Source organism: Solea senegalensis, linkage group LG1, assembly GCF_019176455.1.
Source record: "Solea senegalensis isolate Sse05_10M linkage group LG1, IFAPA_SoseM_1, whole genome shotgun sequence".
Classification (NCBI taxonomy): Eukaryota; Metazoa; Chordata; class Actinopteri; order Pleuronectiformes; family Soleidae; genus Solea; species Solea senegalensis.
Genome location: NC_058021.1, coordinates 15276413 through 15299715, shown reverse-complemented (window position 1 = coordinate 15299715; position 23303 = coordinate 15276413). Strand labels below are relative to the sequence as shown.

Sequence of the window (23303 nt, the reverse complement as noted above, 5' to 3'; positions counted from 1 at the left end):
AAGACAAAGCCTTTTACAGTATCAACAGACGCGTGGCATGGCCTTTTGGCCTCTCGGGGCAAAAGGTGAGCGTCTGGGAGCAGAAGCCTGGTTCCAGCAGTCTGCCGGCAGTCCAGACGTATGTCCCCCTCACCACATTCCTTCCCTTCTTAGATTCCTCTCTCTGGCTTTCTGTCCACATTTGTCTCCAACGTAAAGCAGTGTTACTCGTATACAAAAAAACACATACAAATAGACTGGGTAGTATGTTATAGAGCTTTCAGCGTGGCTTCAGCTGGTGCTTTTTGTTTCTTTTTTGATGCAGGTACCTGAGTTTGAAACTCATATTAGCCAAATGGAGCTGCATGTTAAAGGTACAGTGTGTACAGTTTAGCAGCATTCACCTTGCGCTTCCATTCCAAGTGTGTTGGAGAATCTATGTAGCATTCATTTAGCATCAAAATCCCAACGGATGTCCAGTTTGTCCACAAGAAGGGCGGTCAAAGCCTCCATGGAGTGGACCCAACACTTGATATAAACATAAAAGGTTCACTCTATGGTAATGGCAAAACAACAATTCATACAATCAGGTGATTTTACCTTCAATTTCTCCTAAATGTTATGCACTGGGCCTTTAAATAGACAAGTGACCTTTCCTACTTCAATTCAAATGAGATTTTAAAAGTGTAGTCATCATGAGCAGAGGTTCAGAGCAGACAACTCAGCAGGTACATGTGCTAAATAACAGAATATGTCTGCGTAACCTGGAGCTGTGTCTTTCATACTTGGGGATGACTTTGCTGTGTGCCGAGTGAACTGGATGCAACACAAGGCAAATCTAATTTCATATTCATGACATCCCAATAGAGTTGGAGAGTAAAGAAAACGAGCAGAATAAGCAAGCAGAGAGTGGCAGATAGGAGATTGGACCATTCACTAACTGTCACATGAGCAAAGTGGAACCATGTCATGCACAAAGTGAAGAAGATCGAGGTCATCGCCAAGGCAGCGCCACACTGACTCATCTCACACCCACACGCTGAAATTCTTATAGGAAATCTACCACAGATCCAACAACTCTGTAGTGCTCACTAGACACCTACAACCTCTGTGTCTTGTTTAAGGACACACGGGGACACCAGCTGAACAGTGGCCTACTAAACAGACAGGCTGTAGTTCCCTGCAGCTGACTGCCAAGCACGTCACTTTCCTGAAGCAGTAATGACAGCAAGCACGAACACAAGAGCACCGGAAGCGACACAGTGGCACTGCCTTTTCAGACAAGTCATGTCCTCTAAACAGCAGCCCCTGCACACATTAGTGACGAGGGCATACGTGAGCGTGGAGCGCCCTCTAGGGGATGCAGGGATGAGTTGATCGTGTATGAGGAGCAGTAAAGGATGTGTCAGGGAACACACATACATAAAAGACCACATTTAGCAAATGCAGCTTGAAAATAGTAAGCAAAATAAAAGTATATGGCATATTTGTTTAATGTATATTTTTAAATCAACAGAAAACCTTTAAATATTTAATTCAAATTTTGGCTAAATTGTTTCATTTACTATTTATGATTTTGTTTTCAACCATTTTTACTTTTAGCTATAGATTATTGATTGTATTTCTTACCTCAGTTTTGATAACTTTGTTTTGAAATATTTGCATACAGCACCTCTATAAATTAAACTATGTTGCCTTAATACGTCAAAAATAATGGGACAATAGGCCTTTGTGGTTATTTCTATGTTTATCAGCTGCCTCGAGACTGTTGCACATTACGTGACCCCAGTCAAAAAAGGGGGGCGGGGATCATGTTTGAACGATCACCACACTGAACTGTTGCCATGTCACTGTGACGGTGTCACAGTTCAGGTTACAGATTGGCCGGCAGTCATATGCATATCCCAGACCCCCAGACGTCGGGGTTGCTAGGACACGGGCTCTGCTGCAGTGAGGCAGATCTACTGCCCAAAAGGTTACATGGGTCAAATGCAGATGCCACCACCGTTCATCATTTTTTACACACCACACACTGACTCACTGTATAGTGAGCATTGGAGGCTTGACTGTTTTTTAGGACTGAGGATGTAAAGTGATAGACCTCCTTATTAAGAGCCAGTGGCTTTCAAACACAAACATCCATCGTTAAGTTATTCACATTATCAGATCAATGTCACAAGCTTCTGTGTAGGCGGAAAAATGATGATTAACTGAAATGTCGACTCAAAAATTCTGCCTGATGTTGCAATATTAATGAACAACCATGTAAACCTAACATGTCTTGTACAGTTGGGTTTGCTCTTCAAATGTATGGAATAGTATTGATTAAAAAACAGTGATGCTCAATAATTGTACCAAATGGGAAAAACCTTTAATTTAAAGGTGCTTCTGTGACATCACTTTAAACCTGATGAGGTAACACTGCCGTCTTCAATGGAGTCAAGTTAAAAACAATTTGGTTAATTAAACTTTCCATTCATTTTAATCTGCTTGTATTAAATTGAATCCATTCTTCCCTCCAATAAACTAATGACATGTCAAAGAGCTGAACATTTATCACAACTAAATCAAGAATCAGTGCTTATGGATCGGAGTTAACCATCAATCAGACTGAAATGGGCTTGTTCATCTACTATAAAATATAACTCTGAATAATATATAATAACAGAAGTGTTCAATAAACAGCACTATATGTTGCATCAAATACCTGCACTGTGGTTTCAGCCAGAATTGTCATTAACCTGGTTTCTGTGACAGCTTTCCCCTACGACATGATGCAGGAGTTGTGCGTTCAGTTGTCAGCTAAAGCCCTGCTGTGGGGAAAGCAGGAAACTGAAGGTGCAGCTAGAGTCAAAGAAACTTCCAACGGCTGGGTTACTTTTGTCGCAGACAGTGATTTTAATTTCAGAAAATCACAAGTTCATACACCTGCCATTTTCACTAGAAGTTAAATGCAAGGGTTTCAGAACAGAACAGGCTTCAACGTCTGTTACATGTCAAAGAGCTGCAGAACAGAAACATATTGGTATTGTGTCAAATACAGATATATATATTTTTATATTTATAAAAAAAAAACTTTCTCGCCCCGTGACACTACTTTTAGACTACAGCCACAGTTTAATGATCAGCAATCTGCGTGGTATTTCGATGAACCTGCTAAATTTAACGAACAACTCAAAAAAGTGGCTTCTCTTTGACTAGGTATTAGTTACAGAACATGCCTCCGTATGCACATCTTGCCATTTACTTCAGTGATCAGTTGTTTGGACAAAAAACTATTGGGACAACCTCAGTGTGGTGTCATGCTTCCTTCTTCAAGCCCACTCAAAGCTGAAACAGGTCAAACATAAAAGTCATTGTCAAAGTAACTTTATTAAAGGCAGATAACTGTGGACCCTACAGTGCTTAACTGCAGGGACATAATTTTGAATGAGCTATGCAATACGAAAGTCCAATCTTGCTCTTGCAGATGATATTGTTGATGTGCGAAGTGAGCCTCTTGATGATTTTACACAATATTTCTAAGAGAGTAAGGTTTAAGACAGAGGGTCGACACAATCCATTATGATTAAGTGCTGTAGTTTAGTCCTTCTGGTGGTTGTGGAAGCTTGAAATTGTCTTTGGACATCATAAGACGCCTTAACTCTTGAAGAACAATTTTAATGCTATAAGAATTCTGCCATTTTGCTAATACTGGTATGCTACGTGAATCCACCTGTGAGACAAAACGAGAAGAAAACAGAGTCACCATATCAGTCACTGTGACAGGACCACTGACAGTGACATATTGCACATGTCAGGGAACTGCGGTGCAAATCTATTTTTGAACTCGACATTCAACCTTGTCAGTTTGTGCGGTTGACACTCACCATCCCGTTGGAATTATTTATCCCATTCATGCTAATCTTTGTAACAAATTTAACAGTCGGGGCTGTCTCTGGGTATTTAGGTCCACATTCCATTTTCAGACTGTATATCCTGTTCTCGTAATTGGACTGAAAACACAAGAAGAGAAACAGAGGAACACATTTAAATTAGTTTTAGTATCTGTTCGTCTACATTGGTGTGACAGTATTCTATGCATGTACTGGAAGGCGAAACCACAGTTATTTCTGCTTACTCTTGCTGGTCCAATGATCATGCCTGTCCACCGTGTGAGAGTCATGTCATCGTCATCCTCCAGGCCCCAGCTGACTGTGCCATCACCATCGCCCTTTTGCCCTTCCTCAAGCTCTTCCAACAAGCGAAAATTGCGTGGAACTTTAACTCCTAAAATTAAAACAACAAACCAGAAACATTGATCACTATGTAACTATGATTACCTAAAAAAAGAAAGAATGAAAATGAAATAGGTCGTGGCATTTGGAAACACTTGTAAAGCCTTTGTGTCGTACTCAATTCAGTGTTTTGTCCTTTCTATAAATCTAGTTCTCTGAGATATTTTGGCTGTCTGGGGTGCACTGCTTTTTTGAGGTTAGTGATTATCTTATGCCGCATTTCCACCTGTACTTGCCTCGCCACGCCACGCGACGGGACGGTTTAAGTAGCGTTTCCACTAGAATAGTACCTGGTACCAGGTACTAGTTTTAGTACCTGCTCTGGTGAGGTTCCAACCGTGCTAAGTAGGTACTATGCCAGGGGTGTCAAACGTACGGCCCGGGGGCCAGAACCGGCCCGTCAGAGGGTCCAATCCGGCCCACAGGATGAATTTGTTAAAAATTTCACACTACGATTACAATCTAAATCTCTTCCAGATACCTGTGACTAAATGTTTGTGCCTTTTTAGATCCAGTGTGATGTGTAAAAATGTTTTGTAAAAATATCCTTCATTAATTGTAAAACAAAGGAGAAAAAAAGCAAGGAGTTCTTGTTGTTCATAGGTTATTATGCTATTATTTTACTATTTTTACCAGTCCGGCCCACTTGAGATCAAATTGTGCTGTATGTGGCCCCTGAACAAAAATGAGTTTGACACCCCTGTACTATGCGATGATTGGTCAGACTGCTGGCCGCTGACTGGCCAGAGTCCCGTCACAGGAAGAGACGTCCCACACACAAATCAAGCCGAACAGCGCCGAACTGTAGATCACTTAAAACTACTTAACAATCCTAAAAAACGTGGGTTAATCTCCAACAACTACCAGGGAAACATCTATATTTAACAGGAGTGGTGTATTTAGGGACAGTGCCGGCGATCGCGAGCGGCATCACCGACTGCTGCCGCTGTAGTCTGTGGAGTAGGAGGCTGTACTCCGGAGACATGTGGACAGAAATCAAGCCGAACTGTAGATAAGTTAAAACTACTTAACAATCCTAAAAACGTGGGTTAATCTCCAACAACTACAGAAGTCTAGTCACACGTATAAAACGGCACACACGTTTCACTTAGCCGTGCAGTGATGACTCCGGCCACGTTAAGTAGGTACTTTTTTGTAGTGGCGATGCAACCTAAGCGTGCCGTGGCGAGTAGCATGGCTCCTTCACAGTTTTGATTCTTTAATCAATCAAGATTGGAACAGGCCAGTATACACAGAAAATAACCATTACATCAATGAAGAAGGGAAGGAGGAGGAAATGGAACACATGCAGTGGTCTCAAGACAATTCTACAAGTTCATTGAGTAATGCCCACTGTTGATGACAAAGGCAGGTGGAACTTTGGTTCCGCTGAACTGAGAGCAGCAAGATCCCGAACAGATTTTGGTACAGTCATGAATTATCTTAAGCTGTGTTCAGGATCGTTAAGCCTAACATGGATGATTCATACTTTGTGTGCTTCTTCAGTTTGTATTTAACTGAATTCATTATCTTCTCTGCCAGTGAAATGTTCCAGCTCCTGGCACCTCCACAAACACATTGGTTCACCCCCCAAAGCTTATGTTCTAAATTTTTTGAAGCATGAGACATTATCAAGGTCGATTTTGCTCACTCTCCTGCACCAAACTCCACGGAGAAAATCACTGGAAACACTGGAACTGTTGGTCTACTCTTGCCTTGTTTGGTCAGTTTGTGTCTTTTAGGTTCATCTGTAGCAGTACATTTTTAACACCCAAGTCCAAACATAACACATTTGAACTTACTAATGGAAGCAGTGGAGTAACAACTGCTGCGTACTGTGATGTAAAATGATAGATTTTCTCTATGGACTTTGTTGCAGGGAAAGTGTGGTTTAGAATCTTTTGTTTCCAATTGGAGGCTGTCTATGTGTGAGACAGAGCAGCGTATTCTTAATGTATCATAAACATTGATGGGTAGCCTGTGCACAAGAGGAAAATAATCGCGCTTGTAACCATGGGGTTGTCGGTTCAAGCCCAGGAGTGAGTCAAGCCAAGGATGGGGGTGGCCCTGAGCAAAGTATCAAATCCCCATTGCTCCCTGGGTATATAAGGATGGGTTATACTAATTCACTATCACTAGTGTGTGTGTGCAAAAATAACTCCTATTGTGTGCAGATTTTCTCCAGTGAACACTTTGCAAAGCAGCTAAAATCTGTTTCTCCAACCTTTCTGCTCACGGCCATGTTATTCGTGGCAAGCTCAGTGGAGTCAAGAGTCCATGATGGGCTAATACTTCATACAACTACAATTGAAAAAACCTGTAATATCCTTTAACATAAGAACAAGTGTTCTTTACATATCTTCACTAGTCCACAGGACTTGTTTCTCTAACACGTCAGGCTTGTTTAAAGCTTCCCCAGCAAATACATGTAGCAAGAACAGAGGATTATTTTAAAGACTCTACCATGAGGGTCATGTCCATACAGGTGAGCTGATAACACTGCAGTCTGCTAATCTTTCTGAAGGTTTCTGTAATCAAATGCAGTTTATGGTTTTCTTTCAAATGGAGCAGTTTCCTTAGAAGTCTTCTTGGGTTTTTAGGGCTTTAACGTGTCCACCACCATTTCTGTTAACTGCCATTTTAATTACATTATAAACTGGAACCAGCTATCTGGGAATCAGTCATTTTAATTTTAAAAGAGGCCGATTAATGACACACTGTTGGCAGAGTGAGGGTATTTATAAAGCTGCAGACTATTGACTACTAACAGTTTCAACTTGTATGCTTTCAAGAGATCAGATCATGTTCTTCTCTCTTAAATGATTATAGAGTGTTTTGATGAGGTGGACCCAAACTTATCTGTCAGCAAATTTAAAATTCCTCAAGTGTAAAACCAACAATTTTCTGGTTAGACTGCTGACCAGAGGCCTACAGGCCTGATACTGTGCATCTTATTCATCTGCCTCTTCCATAAACAAGTAGGTATGTGCCTTAGTCATTTAAAATTGGTTATATAGCTTGTTTTGCTACTGTAAAAAAAGTCATAGATTCACTGGCTTCATGATTTAGGGATTCTGGAACAAAGAATCCATCCTTGTTTAGTGAAAGAGTCATTACAGGTGGGGTAAATGACTGTGATGTAATACATTGAAAAGGACAGTAAACAGGAGCAACAACTGTTTTCATAATTAATTACTCGAGTACTTGTTGATTCCACAAAATGTCACAACATTTTGGAAAATGTTGATCAGTGTTTTCCAAACCTCAAATTATGTTCCCAAATGTCTTGTTTTGTCTACAAACCAAAAATTACCAGTTTTAATGAGTTATTTGTTGTATGGAACTACTAGAAATTAGAAAACCAGAAAACTAGAATGCCTGATTAAAAAATGATCAAATTGATTATCAAAATGGTAGACAATTAATTTAATAGTTGATTAATAATCAATAGCCTTAGACGTCATCTTTGTACACGCATCAACTGTGCATGAAATTGCCTTTTTTTTCTTTCTTTTTTTTTACATGAAACAGGACTGCAGCATAATTATCCAGGCCTTCGGGCATTGTTGGTGCTCCAACTGTGCACCCTTTCATGAAAACTGATGCAGACACGCATTCATCTATCTATTCATAGAAAACCAATGCATCCAAACAACCAACATCATGATCTATGCAACAAAAAAAAAAAAGGACAGGAACAATGAACTGGATTAATGCATTATATACTAGTGGCAACAGCATATATCAGCTTCTCACCTACCTGCTGTAAGACTAATTTGATATATTGCTCACAGGACATTCTTTCCTTAAGACATCTGATGCTGCTGAATGTTGCAGCTTAATGAAATTCTGCACTCTTGACAGCAGGTTGAAAACAGTCATGAGATTTGAAGCACATGGGCCCGTACTGCTGATTTTTAACAAATGATCCAGTTGTCTTATGACCAATGTCGTAACAGCTGAGTTGATAATGACATAATTCTTAACTAGTTAAAATGTTCAGCTAATGGAAAAATGTTCATGGAAGATGATTCAAATGTTGCATAAAGACACAGCTTGGCAGGCACTCACGGTGGTTTAAGTGATGAACCACTTATAGCTCATCTCTGAAGGAGTGGTGGCAGCTGAGGGGACAGCACTTAAGTTAAGGCTACTGCTATTCGTAATAATGATCATGCCGTCAAATTCACAGGGAGGGAAGTGATGGGAGCATTTTAAGAAGGCCACACGCCTGAAGCTGCCTGAAGCTGCCTGAAGCCACATTTCCTTGCCAGTGGGGTATTAATTTAACATTTTCCAGTTTCACATAACATTAAATCAAACTTGACATCCAAAAACCCTCAAAAATCCTCTCAGATGATCTGGTGTGCGTGTTAAATTTTCAGTTTGACCTCTCATGCAAACGCTACAGAAAGACAGTGATTATCAATTTCGTTTAGCTCAGCACATTGTAGTATATGCATGATCTGTGAAGAAAAAAAAAAAAAATCAGCAAAACTGTAGTGAAGAAAGCTAGTAATGCTGGAGCTCAAATAATTCTTAAGAGGCTGAATGTTTTGAGGAAATTGTGTCATATATATATATATATATATATATATATATATATTTAAGTAGTTCATTTATTTGCAATATTCTTTTAACACACGTCACCACCAAAAAATTAAATATTCTAAATTGTATTGCAAGGATGATAAAGATATGAAGTGTTTCCTGCATGAATGAATTACATTTTAAATTTGCATAGAAGATAGAACAGTCAAAAATAGAATTAAATTGCAGCCTTTGTAATTAACTAATTGCATGCTTTTCCAAATCGAGTTTGTTTTGAAAATAATGAATTGTTTAGCCCTAATTGTTAACATTATCAAATAAACAGCTTAGTTTTCTCATTTGATCATTCAGTTTCCTAAGAGATAAGGAAATAATAATATTTCCTTGACTTCCTTTTAACTGTTGTTGCTTTGATAACCAAAATATTGCATTTAATAATCTAATTACAGTGCACATATTTTATGACTGAGTGTTATGAGTACCATTGTTCATTGTTAACACTGAGCTACGTTACAAATAAAAACTATAACAAAAGCTTTAAAATATGAATTTTACATGAACCAAAGCATGTTGGATTCGCTGCCTAACACAGCCTATGTAATTACTGTCTACTATTCATAGGAACCAGCTGTGTACTATTGTCTGTCGGTGATCAAGAGTCCCCATTTCCTGTGGGGTTTCATTTGTTTCCCTTTGGACCAAATCATTGCTGACTCCTGCTTTTTAATATATTCATCCACTATTATGGTTCACCCAAGAAAACTAAATCTGGCTAACTTATTGAATGAACATATGTACAAGTTAAAATTTTAGTTTGACATTTTCTTGAGCAATTTAAGGTGTGTTTTATCTGGCAATCTGAGATTTGGCAAACACCAGTCAAGTTTCCTTCTTTATTTTTATACATTTCCTGGAATTTACTGGACCAAACAATTACTTGATTGAGAAAATTGACGTTAGTTACCTTTCTTCATTTCATTTAAGTTAAACATGTCCGTTTCAGATGCAAAGGACTGGCGTTTTATTATTACTCAAAAAGTAAAAGATGGATTTTGATTACATTTTTAGGAGATGCAGGTTATGATCGATGACAGTGTGGTAAACTGAGCATCATTGGCAGAGTTTTGCACTCTCTAAGCCCTTTCTCTACTTACTACAGTGAACTAAAAAGAGCACAACATGTACAAATTGGGATTTCCATCAGAACGAGGCATACAGTGCAAGTTAAATTGAATTACATATTGACATGCACAAGATTTACAGGGCCATACTGTTTTTAGTTCCTGGTCCTACTTTCACTTCATGTTATCTGTGGTACTAGTAACTTAAACCATGCTAGGTTAAAAATGAATCAGCAGCAGGTCGTACCAACCCGTCCTGAGATTCGATTGTGATGAAAAAACACTTCCCGTTTTTGCTCGTGCAGTTACATCCTCTGACGTGTATTGTTAACTCATACGGACGGAAATATACATTTACATGTTTTTCTTAAAGTTTAATTTGAGATATCAACGCTTCCTGCAGAGCAGTTAGACTGACACGAGTTCGTACTATATGCTGAGCAAAGCATGGCAACTACATTACTCTGGCTGTAACATTATAGCAGTTGAGTGCGTTCCTCCGTTCCCTGCCCAACAATGTCAGACACCTGCCTCGGACAAAGAAGACGAGTTCGCACACGTACAACTCTACAATTACAAGAGACAAAACTCAGCTGCGTTTAGAAAATTGCCGTAGCAAGTTGGTTGCTAATGAGAGCAGCGGGCTCTAGTGCTATTGAGACAATTTCAACACGATCGTTGTGGCCACCACAGAGAAGCCATTTTACTATTATTTTTATTATTATTATCATATTAGCTTGAGAGTAAGCACAAACATTTTTTATGCCGATTCAAATATTATTTAGACATGAGTAACTATACGGGGCTTCAGCGTGATCGACAGTGGCTGCCGCGCCGCACTGGAATATTCTAGCAACTAGCCTACTTGCTTTGGTAGCAAAGAAAGCTAGTACCGCATTCAGTAGTATACAAATAACATTATTAAACGGCTAATTACACGTTCGTGTCGCTTTGAGAGGATCACATGATTAGCTATAAAACACAAAGCCGAATGCGACTCTAACAGCGCAGATGTTATTGTGCACACACACTGAGGTATTTCAGCTAGCTCACAAAGACAAGCTAGCAGTCACAACGCCTTAGCCAACAACACGTTCCCTGTGACCATCGCCACTGCAGCGAAAGCACGTATTTGCGACAAATGAAAGAACTCCGAGCAATTGTGTGAACGCATTGACTTGGGTTAACGGGCACCCTCGTCGGTTCTGATGCAAACGAGGCCTCGACTTCGCTCGCGCTTCGTGTTTCGGTACATGTTAGTTTGGAGGCACACAAACCTGAGGAGGCCGCCATCTTCTTCTTCAGTCAAGTCCAGAAGAAGCACACACGGGTGTGACGTCACAGACGTGGATACCAAAGCTGCGGATCACTGCACTGCGAGCTGCCTGGTGCTGCACTCGACACCCTTAATTAATGATGGCAAAAAGATGTTTTTTTTGCGAATTTGCGGAATTGAGTTGCCTCCCCAGAAAGTGCCAACCTTCTGACTTTAATCTCAGAATTCTAACTTCAACCTAAGAACCCTGACTTTTGTTTTCCTAAGAATTCTGACTTTAATCTCAGAATTGTAGCATTTTATTGTTTCCAAAAACGTTTAATGTGGCTCTAATCAATCCTTTTCGGTACTAGTTTCTTCATTCGCAATTTGCTAATTTTATTTTATCAAAACACAAATCATATATTTCCATAATCAGCAACGTTTCTCAGGGAATGTTTTTTTTTTTTGCTTGTTTTGTTTCGTCTGCCTATGAGCAGCATAACTTAAAGTAAAGGACAGACTTTGACTAAATTTTCTTTGGATGTGATAATGCCCCAATTAAGAAATTATTAGATATTGGTGGTTTTAGATTTACTTTGTTTTTTGACATTAACAACTCAGTTAAAATGTAATAGTAATCTATGTTACTGTGTAGTTAAATTCTGGAATTATGAGCACTCTTGCCTTCCCAGCAAGAAGGTCTTCTTGCTGGGAAGTAATAATACATTAAAATGACCTTTGTGAAAACACAAAACTTGCAGAATAGGCCATGGAAGATTGGGTAACATCCAAAGGCACTACAAATGTATTAATCTGAATGAAAGACTGAGAATAGTCATGTCAAAGCACCACATTGCTCCAACCAGAGAAACATGGTGAGCATAAATTTCCACCAAGGCTGCAGTTTCCCGACATCCTCATCACCAAAATCTGCGATTAAAAATCAGTCCCTTATTGAAACGAGTAAACAGACAAAGCCAAAACCCATGACCTGCTTGAAGAACCATATGATGTGCCATCCTGCAGATTATTTAGATTTCAACAAGTTACGACATGAAATGATACAGGAACCCGATTTCAAGTCAACTTACACACACAAAAAAAAAAAAAAAAAAACTTAACAAGCTTGAGTGAGCAACATTTTATTTTCTCTCTATAAACAAATGGCCAATACAAGCTATAAGGACATTTCTAATCTGGTCATAGAAATATGGTACAAAAACAAAGGCTTTCTTTAAACACATCACAGAAAACAAACAATTTAGATGACAAGAGCTTTTTACCTCCACAGACAACAAAACATCAAGAGCATTAATTTGAAAACAACAACAGACATACAATCACTGTTAAATATCACCTCAGTTAACAGCAAGGCAAGTTTCAATTTTTCCATCTTTTTTTCCCCCAATCAAACCAACAGTCAAGTTTGAATGAGTCATCTGGTGGTAACTGAATCATCCAGGATGTTTAAATGTCTTACAAACCCAGAAAACATTTGGTGGTTCAATAATACAATTTTTCTTTTTACAGCAAAGAAAAAAAAAAGTTCAGGACAGTATTTAAAATTAAGGACTGTACATAATTGCAGGGTGTGGCTTTAGGCAAGGAGACGAACAGTCTTTCCAGTAACTGTCAAGTAATCCTCGTCAGCTAAGGCTCGGAGAGCCTCATCAAACAGCTCCTTAGTGATTGCCTGAAAGCAACGTGACAGAAGAAGTCGTTAGAGGAAGTGGTGACGACGATGGAAACATGCAATGCTAAAAAAAAACATCTGCTGAAAAGTTCAAGTACTTTCACAGCCTTTTTTGTTAGACTAAATTAAATTGTACAGCAGTTGTGGTAAATTAATTTTCCACTAATACAAAAACATCCAAATCTATTCTATTTTCTACACATGGGCTAAATAGATTTAATACATTTATAGTGTATGTGAACTTCTGTTAACTAGCCGTTATGTCATGATTTAGTCATGTATTTTATATTAATGTCATAGAAAAAAACATTTAACAACTCTGCTTTTGTTTGTCAAAAATTGTCATCATTTCTCTTGATCAGTACAACGGAATGCTACATAAATACTCACAGTTTCAGACTGTCCTCTGAGATCATCGAGGAGCTGCTGGTACTTCATAGCAGGCGTCTTTCCCTTGGCCTGGATCAGTTTCTTCAAGGCTTGGGCAACGTCCTCTTTACGCTTGCGGGCAGTAGCGCTCATACCTGTGAACAGAAATCAACACACTGACATGATCCAGCGAGACCTGACAACACGAGTTGATAATCTATAGAATAATCAATCGACAAATCAAGTTATCATTCAAGGGATTTTGTAAACACAACTAGCAGCCATTTAATGTCTTTTAACTTCTCCACTGTCAGACTTGTTTTCCTACAACCATAGACTAAATTAAGTTAATAGTATTCCGGATGAAAAAAAAAGAAAATCCTGTTCTGTAGCCAGGAGATTTGCAATTTGACTGGCTCTATGACAGCTTTTCACCCAGAAATTCAAGCAACACCCACAACCAGGCTCCTATTGGACAATGCAGTTGACAATCACAGTGATATCCTTTGTACTATATGCTGTACATCCATCTTTATCTAAATGGGAACATTATTTACAAAATTGACATCCTGTGCAGACCTGAAACTATTGATTGAGACCATTTACTGAAATCAAGTGAGAAGTAGGCTAATTTTCCCACAGGCCCATTCAAACTGGGTTTTCAAAGAGCGTAATCGCCCCCTGGTGGCTTATTGCTACTTCTGTCCTGCTTCGTGGGCTTCACGTCTCAATTAATACAAATGGTCATTTGCAGACTTAATAACAACAAGCAATAAAAGCTACTAATATTTTTCGAGCACACAAGGTTTGGAGAACAACAAAATATTTTCCACAGAAGGTAGGCCCTTTTGCCTGATATACATACCTGTTGTGAGAATTGAGATGTCAACAAATCCTGTCCTGGGGTCTGTTGCAGACTGTTTGAGGGCCTCGCGGTGGAGCCGCTTGGCCTCCTCGACATCGATGGTCTCCACCTTCTCAGAGAAGCGCACTTTGGCGTGGGCCTCTGCCAGACGGATCAGGGACTCCAGTTGTCTGGGGTAGGCGGACACCATGCCTCGACCACTGCCTATCTTCCTCATGTCCACATAGGCCTGCGGACCAACAAGTATGAGGTCAGCAATGTTTGACATAATGTTTATCAAGTGTGGAAAAGGAGGAGGAGAACTAACAAACCTCAATGAGGGCCTGGCTGGCTTCCTCACTCAATCTTGGATTAATGTATGTTCGCGCATATGCAATGTAGTCCCTCAGCACTGCCATGTCAAGGAACTCCTCCTCCATCTGCTCCTCACTCTGGTAGTACAGGGACACCAGGTGGTGGGCCAGCCTGCGGTCGTAAGCCTCATCTTGGGGATCCAGCATCAGGAAGATTAGATCGAATCTAGTAGAACACAAAAACATGAGGTTAAAGGTCATGGAAATTGGGATAGCAGGTCGACATGAGGATGTCCAAGTAAGTCTTTAGATCAATTAGATAATTCTGTAGATGCTACATGGGGATAGTGACGTCTCTCTTGACGACAAATTAACTTGTTAACAAACTAGTTATTGTCCCGAGTAACCGTACTCACCTGGACAGCAGCGTGTGAGGCAGCTGGATGTTCTCAATGGTCGTCTTCTTCGGGTTCCACTGAGACTCGACGGGGTTGGCGGCGGCCAACACTGCAGTGCGTGCGTTCAGCTGACAAATAATTCCGGCCTACAGACAGAAAAATGTAACAGATTGAGATTCAGCATTCACATGTTGAGGTTTTCTCCACACCTAACAAAAAAAAAGGTGTCAAAACGTACCTTAGCGATGGAGAGGGTCTGCTGCTCCATGACCTCGTGCAGCACCGAGCGCGTGCTGTCGCTCATCTTGTCAAACTCGTCGATGCAGCAGATGCCGTTGTCGCTCAGTACCAGAGCTCCAGTCTGCAGGACCAGCTGCCTGGTCTCCGGGTCCTTCATCACATAGGCGGTGAGACCCACGGCGCTGGAGCCCTTCCCCGACGTGTACTGGCCGCGGGGCACCAGGTTGAACACGTACTGCAGCAGCTGGGACTTGCTGGTGCCAGGGTCTCCACAGAGCAAGATGTTCACCTCAGCACGGAAGTGACCGCGGCCAGTCTGACTGAAGTCCTTGCGGGTGCCGCCGAACAACTGCAGCAAGATCCCCTGGGAGGAAGACAGAGAAAGAATTATGAGAGATGCTGATTAAATGCCAACACTGAAGATATTGAGTGTTATTCTATGTCATTTGAGATTCTTTGATTTACATGAAAATGCAGTGTTATCATAAAGAGCAGATGTTTGAGGAATTCTTGGGTTTTTAAAAAGCTGTATTTTAAATCACCCTTTTTTGATCATTCTCACCTAAATGAGGTGACATTTTCTACTTGACAACTTTATTTTGACTTGCTGTGGCAGACAACACAGATTTACATAATAACCTCGTGACATCACATTAAACTGGCCCAAGAAATGTGCATGTACAGTACCAGGGACGTGAAATTAAACCCTAATGAATGGAGCAGTTCCTGTTACTAACTTCCTGTATATACCCTACATCTAATGTACCAACACACAGTTTGGCTCGTGTCCATTCTCACACACCTTCTTGATGTCCTCGTGCTCATAGATGCTCGGCGCGAGGGCCGAGGAGAGGCGCTCGTAGACGTCCGGCTTGGCCGCCAGCTCCTTCAGGGTCTGCACTCTGTCTTCAGTGAAGAGCTTCTGCTCGGTCTCCTCGTCCAGGCCGTGGAGACGCTTCTCGTCCGTCTTGCGGAAGTGGATGGCGTCTATGTGCGTCTTGTACACGGACTTGACGTTGCTCTGGCGCGGGTTGGCGCGCATGGGGACGGCTCTGTAGATACCTGCAGTCCATTTGAAGGAATTTTTTTTATTTCTACAGTACTTTTAAAAACAACCTCACTTGACTTGTTGTTCAAACAGTACAAACAATTAAATCAGAAATAACTTATGTTTAAATACTTAAACTAAGCTATGCACTCACAATAAACCCACATACATTTTTCTTTCTAAATAATGTAAAAGCGTGACAAAAGTGAATGGCACCAACATGTTACAGCCATTGTTCCACAACCACACTGAAGGAGGAAATATTAGAGAGGGAGGATGGAGGTAGTTAAAAAAAATAAAAATAGAATTTTTGACAATTTATTTAAAAATAATATAACTTTTTATTTTACAGCAATCTTTCAATATATAAAGAAAACACAATTATCCCCTAATTTGTAAGAAGCCTTTTCTGTCATTAAGTGTCAAATATTTAATTTGGGGGAAACTTGATTGGACAAGATAAAAGCAAAAACATTAGGTTCTGGAAAATTGTGAGGGTAAAGTGATGAGTTGCCATCATAGCACAGTTATTAAGGAGAGCTTACCGGTGATGTTTATTCTGTCTCCCGGCTGCACTTTGTCAACCAGGTCATTATGACCATAAACAATAGTTGTGTGAGGTGTCTGACCAGCCGGCATGTCTTCTGGAGACTCCTGAATTTTGATCTGTTGCACAAGAGGATCCACAAATGAGCTGATGTCATGACTTCAACGGCAACATGTGACCAATTACCATTTGACATATTCTGACATTAGGTGTCAGCTACAGTAAGCAATCTGCCCCATTACCAACGCCGCCAAACTCTCACCATCTGCTTGTCTGAAAAGAGGGAGCGATTGTGAATGAGCGCCAAGCTGTGGGTGGTGTTGCAGTGGCGACACACAGCCGGCTCAGCGATGCGCCCACGATCCACCTCCACACGTGTGCTGTAGGCGCACACCTGGCACTGGAAGAACGCCTCCTGCATCTCCGGGATGAGCTGAGAAGTGCGGATCACCATGCCACTGATAGTGATCAGCTGATCGATGTCTGTGGAGATGACACGAGACATCCAAGTGTTAGCCTGAAGCCGATACCTCACATTTTATCAAAACGAAGAACGTGTGAATAACATGTGAAGCATGGCCCTAATACGTGTGATTTGACTTTGCAGGCATCTGGTCACATGGAGAAGGTGAATGTATCCACACACCTTCTGGGTTCAAGCTCCTCATGTTCCTGGTTTTTAGGGCGTTGTAGGGGCGGACTTGGATCTGGAATTCCAGGATTGAGTCTGGGAAACGTTCAAAGAAAAGCTCGTTGACTGCCATGTCGAAGGTCGGGATGACTTCCTGCGAAGGAAACGGAGGAGTCGATTATCAGCAACAGTGTGTCACACAAGTCACTGAAGAACGAGTTTAATTTCAACTTTTCCAAAATTGACAAATGATGCTTTAAACTACGGATGGGAATCTTTAGGTGCCTCACGATTCGATTAGAAAACAAATATCGATGCACTTTCAATCAGTCCTTCGAAAGTCTTCGTCTCCCTCAGATCACTCACCCAGTTGTAATTTTTGTAATGAGAAACAAGAGTTTAACTCATTTCCATTATCATCTGTTAAACAACATGAAAAACAATTCACATATTTAAGAGCAAATATAAACTGAATCGTGTTGTTAAGCGCAGTTATAGTGACGTACGATACTGTGGCAACAGATGTCCAAGCACCACATTTGGTGTTGTTGTCGAGTGTCGGGATCGCCGTGTCAGTGAAATAGCGCTGCTGTATCTTGGCTCCCTGCTTCTTTGTTATGCGCTCCCCGTAAAGTGTCCACCTTTTCATACTGTCTGTTTTACATTATTTAACATTCAAATAAATTTGGACATTTGTGAATGGATCTAAGAATTGATGTTTTTCCCCCACCCCTACTTCAAACTGATGCGTGCATCATGCTGTAGATAAGGTTTACTGCAACATTTCATGCATGTATGAGGACAAAGGAACATTATTTTAAGCTCCATCAATTCAGTGGCTATTTACGAAACGTTATTTACGTTCCTGTGACCTTCACGGCAGTGAAAAAAGTCGCACCGTGGACGTGCCAGAGACACAGTATATGCTACACACGTGCTACAGGAACACTGGATCTAAAATGCATGAATTCCCGTGACGCAACAACACTTTCAAGCACCGTATGTGACTTACCTGTGGGTAACTGATGAGCTGCCTGTAAAGTTCTGCATCGAAAGCCTGCACATGCAGGCAGCTCACATTCAGCACTGGATCACCAACAACACTGATCTGTGAGACACAAAACAGGCAACATTGTTTGTTAAAATGGAGCTAAATATTAAAATACCTCTCCACTACTATTTCCTGTCAGCTCTGTCTAATAAAAGGCAAGTGCCCAAAAAGTAGGTGAAATAAATAAACGATCTGAATCCAGATATAAACCAGTGTTTTGACTGGAATCGTCTTATTTGGTATTTGGGAAAACATAGCTTTATTCTTTGAGTTTTAGCCTTTCATCCACATGCAAAGTGAGGAATAAATGCATATTTTGGAAAAAACACAACACCAGGGTTAACGTTTAGACAGGTTTTCTGGTTTGTATCTCTGCGTCTCCTGCGTCTCCTCTGTTTGACACCACTGCGGAACATTATCACATTTTGTTTACATGAGGCGAGTTGTGTCATGGCATCACACGCTCCATCAACTTTATTTACCCGCGTGATGTTGAGGAATAGCTCAAGTTCACCGTCTGTCCAAACAAGCGAATCTCCTTTCCTGCGGTGCGCTATTGTTGTTTGCCGGCCAGAACAAACAGAGACATGTTTTGTGTCTTGTGATTGGCCCACAAGGCAACGCAATTATGGTTATATCGCCACCACTTGGCATGCTTGCATCTGACAGCACTAAACATGGGGTTTGGTGTTTTCATTTGGACAAAGATGTTATTGAGAACTTGGCGTGTTTAAAACCGGAGAAAGAAAATCTCTGTTTTCAATAAAAACCCATCTACCCGTGGGCCAGGTCACAGGTCACACAGAACACTTGTGTCAGTAAACTACCTCTTCCAGCTTCTGCATGTACAGCGGCTCATTCAGATCCAGACCAGCGTTCTCGTCTTCAGTGGAGGATGGGTCGATGAACCTCTGCAGGAACCTCTACAAGCAAAACAAAACAAAACAAAACAAAACATGAGGTCTGGTGGACTAAGACTAGGGAATGTTTTGTAAAAGCTTAAATCTGCAATTACGTTCTTACCTGAAACTTCTCCTTGCAGGTGCCGACATTGACATCGGTCCCCCAGATCACCAGCCTCTGGCCGGCGTTTGCTTCACTGGCAGCTGCTCCCTCGGCACTTGGCTGAAAAACAAACATGAACAGTTTCTGTGGTTTGTTTCTTTGACTTGCTATTTCTTTATAGTGACATCGGTTCAGTTCTGGTTTATTTATCCTAGCTTGTGCGAAAATAATGAGACTAAACATTGTTATAAACAGAGATTACTTCACTGACCGGCTCAGACTGAAGATCGACTTGTGGAGCCTTCCGCACTGATCCTAGATCAGGGCGCTGTCTTGCTGGGGTGCCGCGCACTCCACTGCGAGGAGTCCCTTCCACTCTGGAGCTGGGAGTTCCATACATCAGAGGGGAGCTCATGTCCACTTCATTGGGTGGGACTGTTTGAAAAGAGGAGATGTTAAAGTAGATGATTGAAATGCACCTACACCTGTGCTGGATTAAGATAAAACAAGTAGAAATAAGTTAAGGTGGAGACATTTGCAGTCTTTAGTACCTGATGGTCTTGGGCTGGAGAACAGAGAAGTGTCTTGTGGTGCTGAAGGACTGAGGACATCTGTGGCAGGAGACGTGGGCATCTGCATTAGGTCTCCGGTAGAGGAGTCCTGACCTCTGCGCTTTTGAGAGGGAGGCGAGATGGGACCCTCGCTGCTGGCTGAGGTTAGACAACGCATCGCAAGTTAATCCAAGTATTAGAGAAAGACAGCTATTACAATATTACAGTCGTCTCAGGTGTATAACAGTTGAAAATCAAAAGGAAACGGAGCAAAATGTTAAATTCATAAAAACACAATGAGCTTACGTGTGGAGGGGTTAGTGTTTCTGCCGCGCTTGCGGCCACCAGGAGTCGACGTTGGAGAAGACATTGTTGCCAAAATACCTAAAACAGCAAAGGGATTCAAATCAACTGCTGTCAAAAGTGAAGGCTGTTGAGGGTTAAAGTAAAACTGCCCTGTACGAGTGTTTCCCCTACATTTATAGGAATTTAGCTGCTTGTCTTGGTGGAAAAGACTTGATCATTTTATCAAAAAGCCAACAGTTCACGTCTGCATTTATACCCCTGGACACTATATTGACTCTATGTGCCAAATTCTTTTAACCTGTTTCTTTTAAAACTGAAGATTTTTATTTATTTATTCCACTGATTTTAAGGACTTATTTGTTGTATCTCTTGATGTCAAGCACTTTGGTCTCTCTCTCTCTCTCAAGTCCTAATAAGTACCCATGACACATGGCCGGGCTGAGGATCCAGGTCCAGTTGTGAGGCGATTATTATTAGTAGTAGTATGGATATAATTATTATGCTATGATTAAAGTTGCTTGAGTATAATTTGACATCATTTGCTGCACATCTTTGAGTCTGGTTGTGCCAGAGATGTGTTCCTGTTAAAAGGAAGTTGTTTCACTCCAGTGATGCCAAGGGCTTGCTCACTGTGTGAGTTGGTGGGTTTCTCTCCTCTGTAATACTGTAACATCTCTACCTTACTATGTAAAGTGCCTTGAGATAATGTTGATTTGACACTGACTTGCCTAAGATTTGTTTCACTTTTAAATATGCTCTACAAGTGTATTATTAATATCATTATGATGGTTTGTGATACAAAGACAAGGTTCAGTTCAATTTCGACTTTCCAACAGATTCACTGCATTAGCCGCTCAATATTAACATGTACGAGTTACTTAAAACTTATTGTTTTACTCTCGCCTTCAACTAGCTCCTTTTCATTCTACCCTGTGTTGTGTTTTACTGTTGTATTTGCTTTTTAAATTTGATTTTCCTTTTATTGTGAGGCACTCCTTGCATGAAAGGTGCTGCACAAACAAAGTTTATTATTGCATCTGCATACACTAATAGAAGCAACTTAATTGTAACCATTACAGTTTGTTTCATGGTATGTTTCCTGACAGTTAAACTGGTCCTGCTTCTGAGTTTGTTTCCTTTACATGGTTAGTGGCTCATATGGCCTGTAGATGAAAAGGGCATTGGGATATTTACTACTTTGCTGCATAAGATGATATTAATGTTAATTCTCTTCCTCACTGTAGGCTATATAAAGTGCAAACCCCTTCAGTAAATGTGAAAAGGATGAGTTAGGATTTATACTAGAGTCCCAGAGTCTATGGATGTTGATAAATATGCAAAACAAACATTCAATTTAGTTTTCCTTCTTCAGAGCTTTTTATTGTAAGTAGTTTCATTAGTCTGTACCTGTAGTTTATAGTTGTAGATACTTATAGTTCATTACATGCTGGTTGTCTGCCATAAATCAACACTCAAATATTTATAACAATATCAAAAGGTGTAATCGTGTTTATATAAGAATATTTACATAATTATGTTTATCCTGGCTTTTACTTAACTCAGTTTACTTCTACGCAATCGATCGACAGCGCATGTGTTTCTTTTGTCAAAAACCGCCGGTCAGTTAACAATAACTTTTCCACCATTTGACATGTGGCTGCAGAAGGAAACAACAGACTCAGACTTCCCAGCACTGGTTTAACACCAACAGCTGAGCAGAATACCAAAACAACACGCTTAGACACAAGCGAGTAAACGTGTTCTTCAACCTACGCGTACATTCAACCATATATGCCGCAGTTTAATGAGAATTTAAGTCCCTAACGTCAGTATGCTCTTACCTCTTCTTGGGTACGCGTCCGAAAACTGCAGATCTGGCGCGAAACTGCGAGTGACGTTATTTTCGCGGGGAAAGTTGGACCAATTGGAGTCCAGAATGTCGCCTCTCTTTCCCGGTGACTCGTTGACTGCAGAGGGGGAGATTCATGTTGCATTTGTAACAATGCGACTTTAATTTAACATAATGACGTCTTTCAATGAGCGTAATTACTTTAAAACAATAGAAAAAGCTATATACGTTTCTCTGTATGATAATTTAAATAAATATGTATTTGCTTTGCGCCATCTCAGATTCACTTTTACCCTCAGCTGATTTGGTTTGGCCCAACTGTTGTTTCCCCATCACCTCCTGTCTTTATTGACAACAGTAACAGTTGACAAAACAAAAACGTAGGAAACCTCATGTGATATAAACCAGTCAACCAGCATATTTAGATAGAGAATGAGCGTTAATATTGAATTGCAACATCTTTATTGATGTCTTAGGTGTTTTTATATGATTATGAATAAAGTCATTCAATTCAATTAAATTCAATGATTAGCAAATTATTATAAATAAATCGGCAAATCCTCAGTATATCTAATGTTTTTATTATGATTATTGTTGTTTATATACATACATCCCTTATTGTTTTGAATAATTACGATATTATTAATATTAATATTAATTACGTTTTTTAAATATTGTGTTGTGTGCCTTAACTGTGGAATCAATCAAAACAGTACATTCATATACATCTAATATCACAAAATACAACTGTGGTAATTACATCTTTAGTTATTCCCATCGGAAAGTGGAACTTTAATAATAACAATAATAGTTATTATGTAACTGAATAAGAGGACCACATTGTCATTGACAAGTGTGTTATGATTTCAGCCAGCAGGTATGATAATTGGCCACTAGGTGACGCAGTTTCCCTTCAAGACGTGGCTGTGAAGAGGAAAAGTACAGCTCGCATTCCAAGAGGAAAATTTCAAGTATTTCCGAGAAGTGTGTCAGTACATGTCAGTACATCATGTGTCTTATAGGGTGGGAGTTTTCTAATGGACAATATTTTGGGAAACAATCACCAGCACCAAAAATGTTATGACTGTGGGGAGATTTTAACCACTTTCAATGTGATGTCAGACCATATATGTATTTTGTTCTATAAAGATTCAGTGCATAAAGTACCTTAAATGGATACTTGAAAGCACAAGTATCTTTGAAGTCACTTTAAAAAATAATAATAATATGTAAGTAAAAGTCTTAAAGTTTATGACATTTATTGTACTTAA

The 23303-nt window shown here is 40.2% G+C and overlaps 2 protein-coding genes across 2 annotated transcripts; both read right to left on the bottom strand.

The window, feature by feature from the left end:
- Window positions 1-2853: 2853 nt before the first annotated feature.
- On the bottom strand, window positions 2854-11354 carry ube2v2 (ubiquitin-conjugating enzyme E2 variant 2). The gene is made up of 4 exons (XM_044044230.1): window positions 11206-11354; window positions 4100-4248; window positions 3849-3974; window positions 2854-3694 (listed from the first exon to the last, which is right to left on the bottom strand). Exons 1-4 carry the CDS (start codon window positions 11219-11221, stop codon window positions 3548-3550), a joined length of 438 nt encoding a protein of 145 aa, XP_043900165.1. The 5' UTR covers window positions 11222-11354; the 3' UTR covers window positions 2854-3547.
- A 958-nt stretch (window positions 11355-12312) lies between these two features.
- mcm4 (minichromosome maintenance complex component 4) lies at window positions 12313-22105 on the bottom strand. Its single transcript, XM_044042822.1, has 17 exons — window positions 22025-22105; window positions 20184-20261; window positions 19878-20036; window positions 19598-19761; window positions 19345-19446; window positions 19149-19244; window positions 18283-18378; window positions 17286-17424; window positions 16902-17122; window positions 16638-16758; window positions 15847-16106; window positions 15043-15408; window positions 14823-14950; window positions 14425-14632; window positions 14114-14342; window positions 13270-13403; window positions 12313-12879 (listed from the first exon to the last, which is right to left on the bottom strand). The coding sequence occupies exons 2-17, from the start codon at window positions 20245-20247 to the stop codon at window positions 12784-12786; spliced, it is 2583 nt and encodes an 860-aa protein (XP_043898757.1). The 5' UTR covers window positions 20248-20261; window positions 22025-22105; the 3' UTR covers window positions 12313-12783.
- Window positions 22106-23303: the final 1198 nt, after the last annotated feature.

Coding starts and splice junctions, on each gene's coding strand:
- mcm4 (XM_044042822.1), bottom strand. CDS start 20,247: ATGTCTTCTCCAACGTCGACTCCTGGTGGCCGCAAGCGCGGCAGAAAC. Junction 19,447..19,597: donor TCGATCTTCAGTCTGAGCCG/GTCAGTGAAGTA, acceptor TTTGTTTTTCAG/CCAAGTGCCGAGGGAGCAGC. Junction 16,759..16,901: donor TCTTTTCAGACAAGCAGATG/GTGAGAGTTTGG, acceptor CTTGTGCAACAG/ATCAAAATTCAGGAGTCTCC.
- ube2v2 (XM_044044230.1), bottom strand. Junction 3,975..4,099: donor TGATCATTGGACCAGCAAGA/GTAAGCAGAAAT, acceptor TTGTGTTTTCAG/TCCAATTACGAGAACAGGAT. Junction 3,695..3,848: donor TAAATAATTCCAACGGGATG/GTGAGTGTCAAC, acceptor TTTGTCTCACAG/GTGGATTCACGTAGCATACC.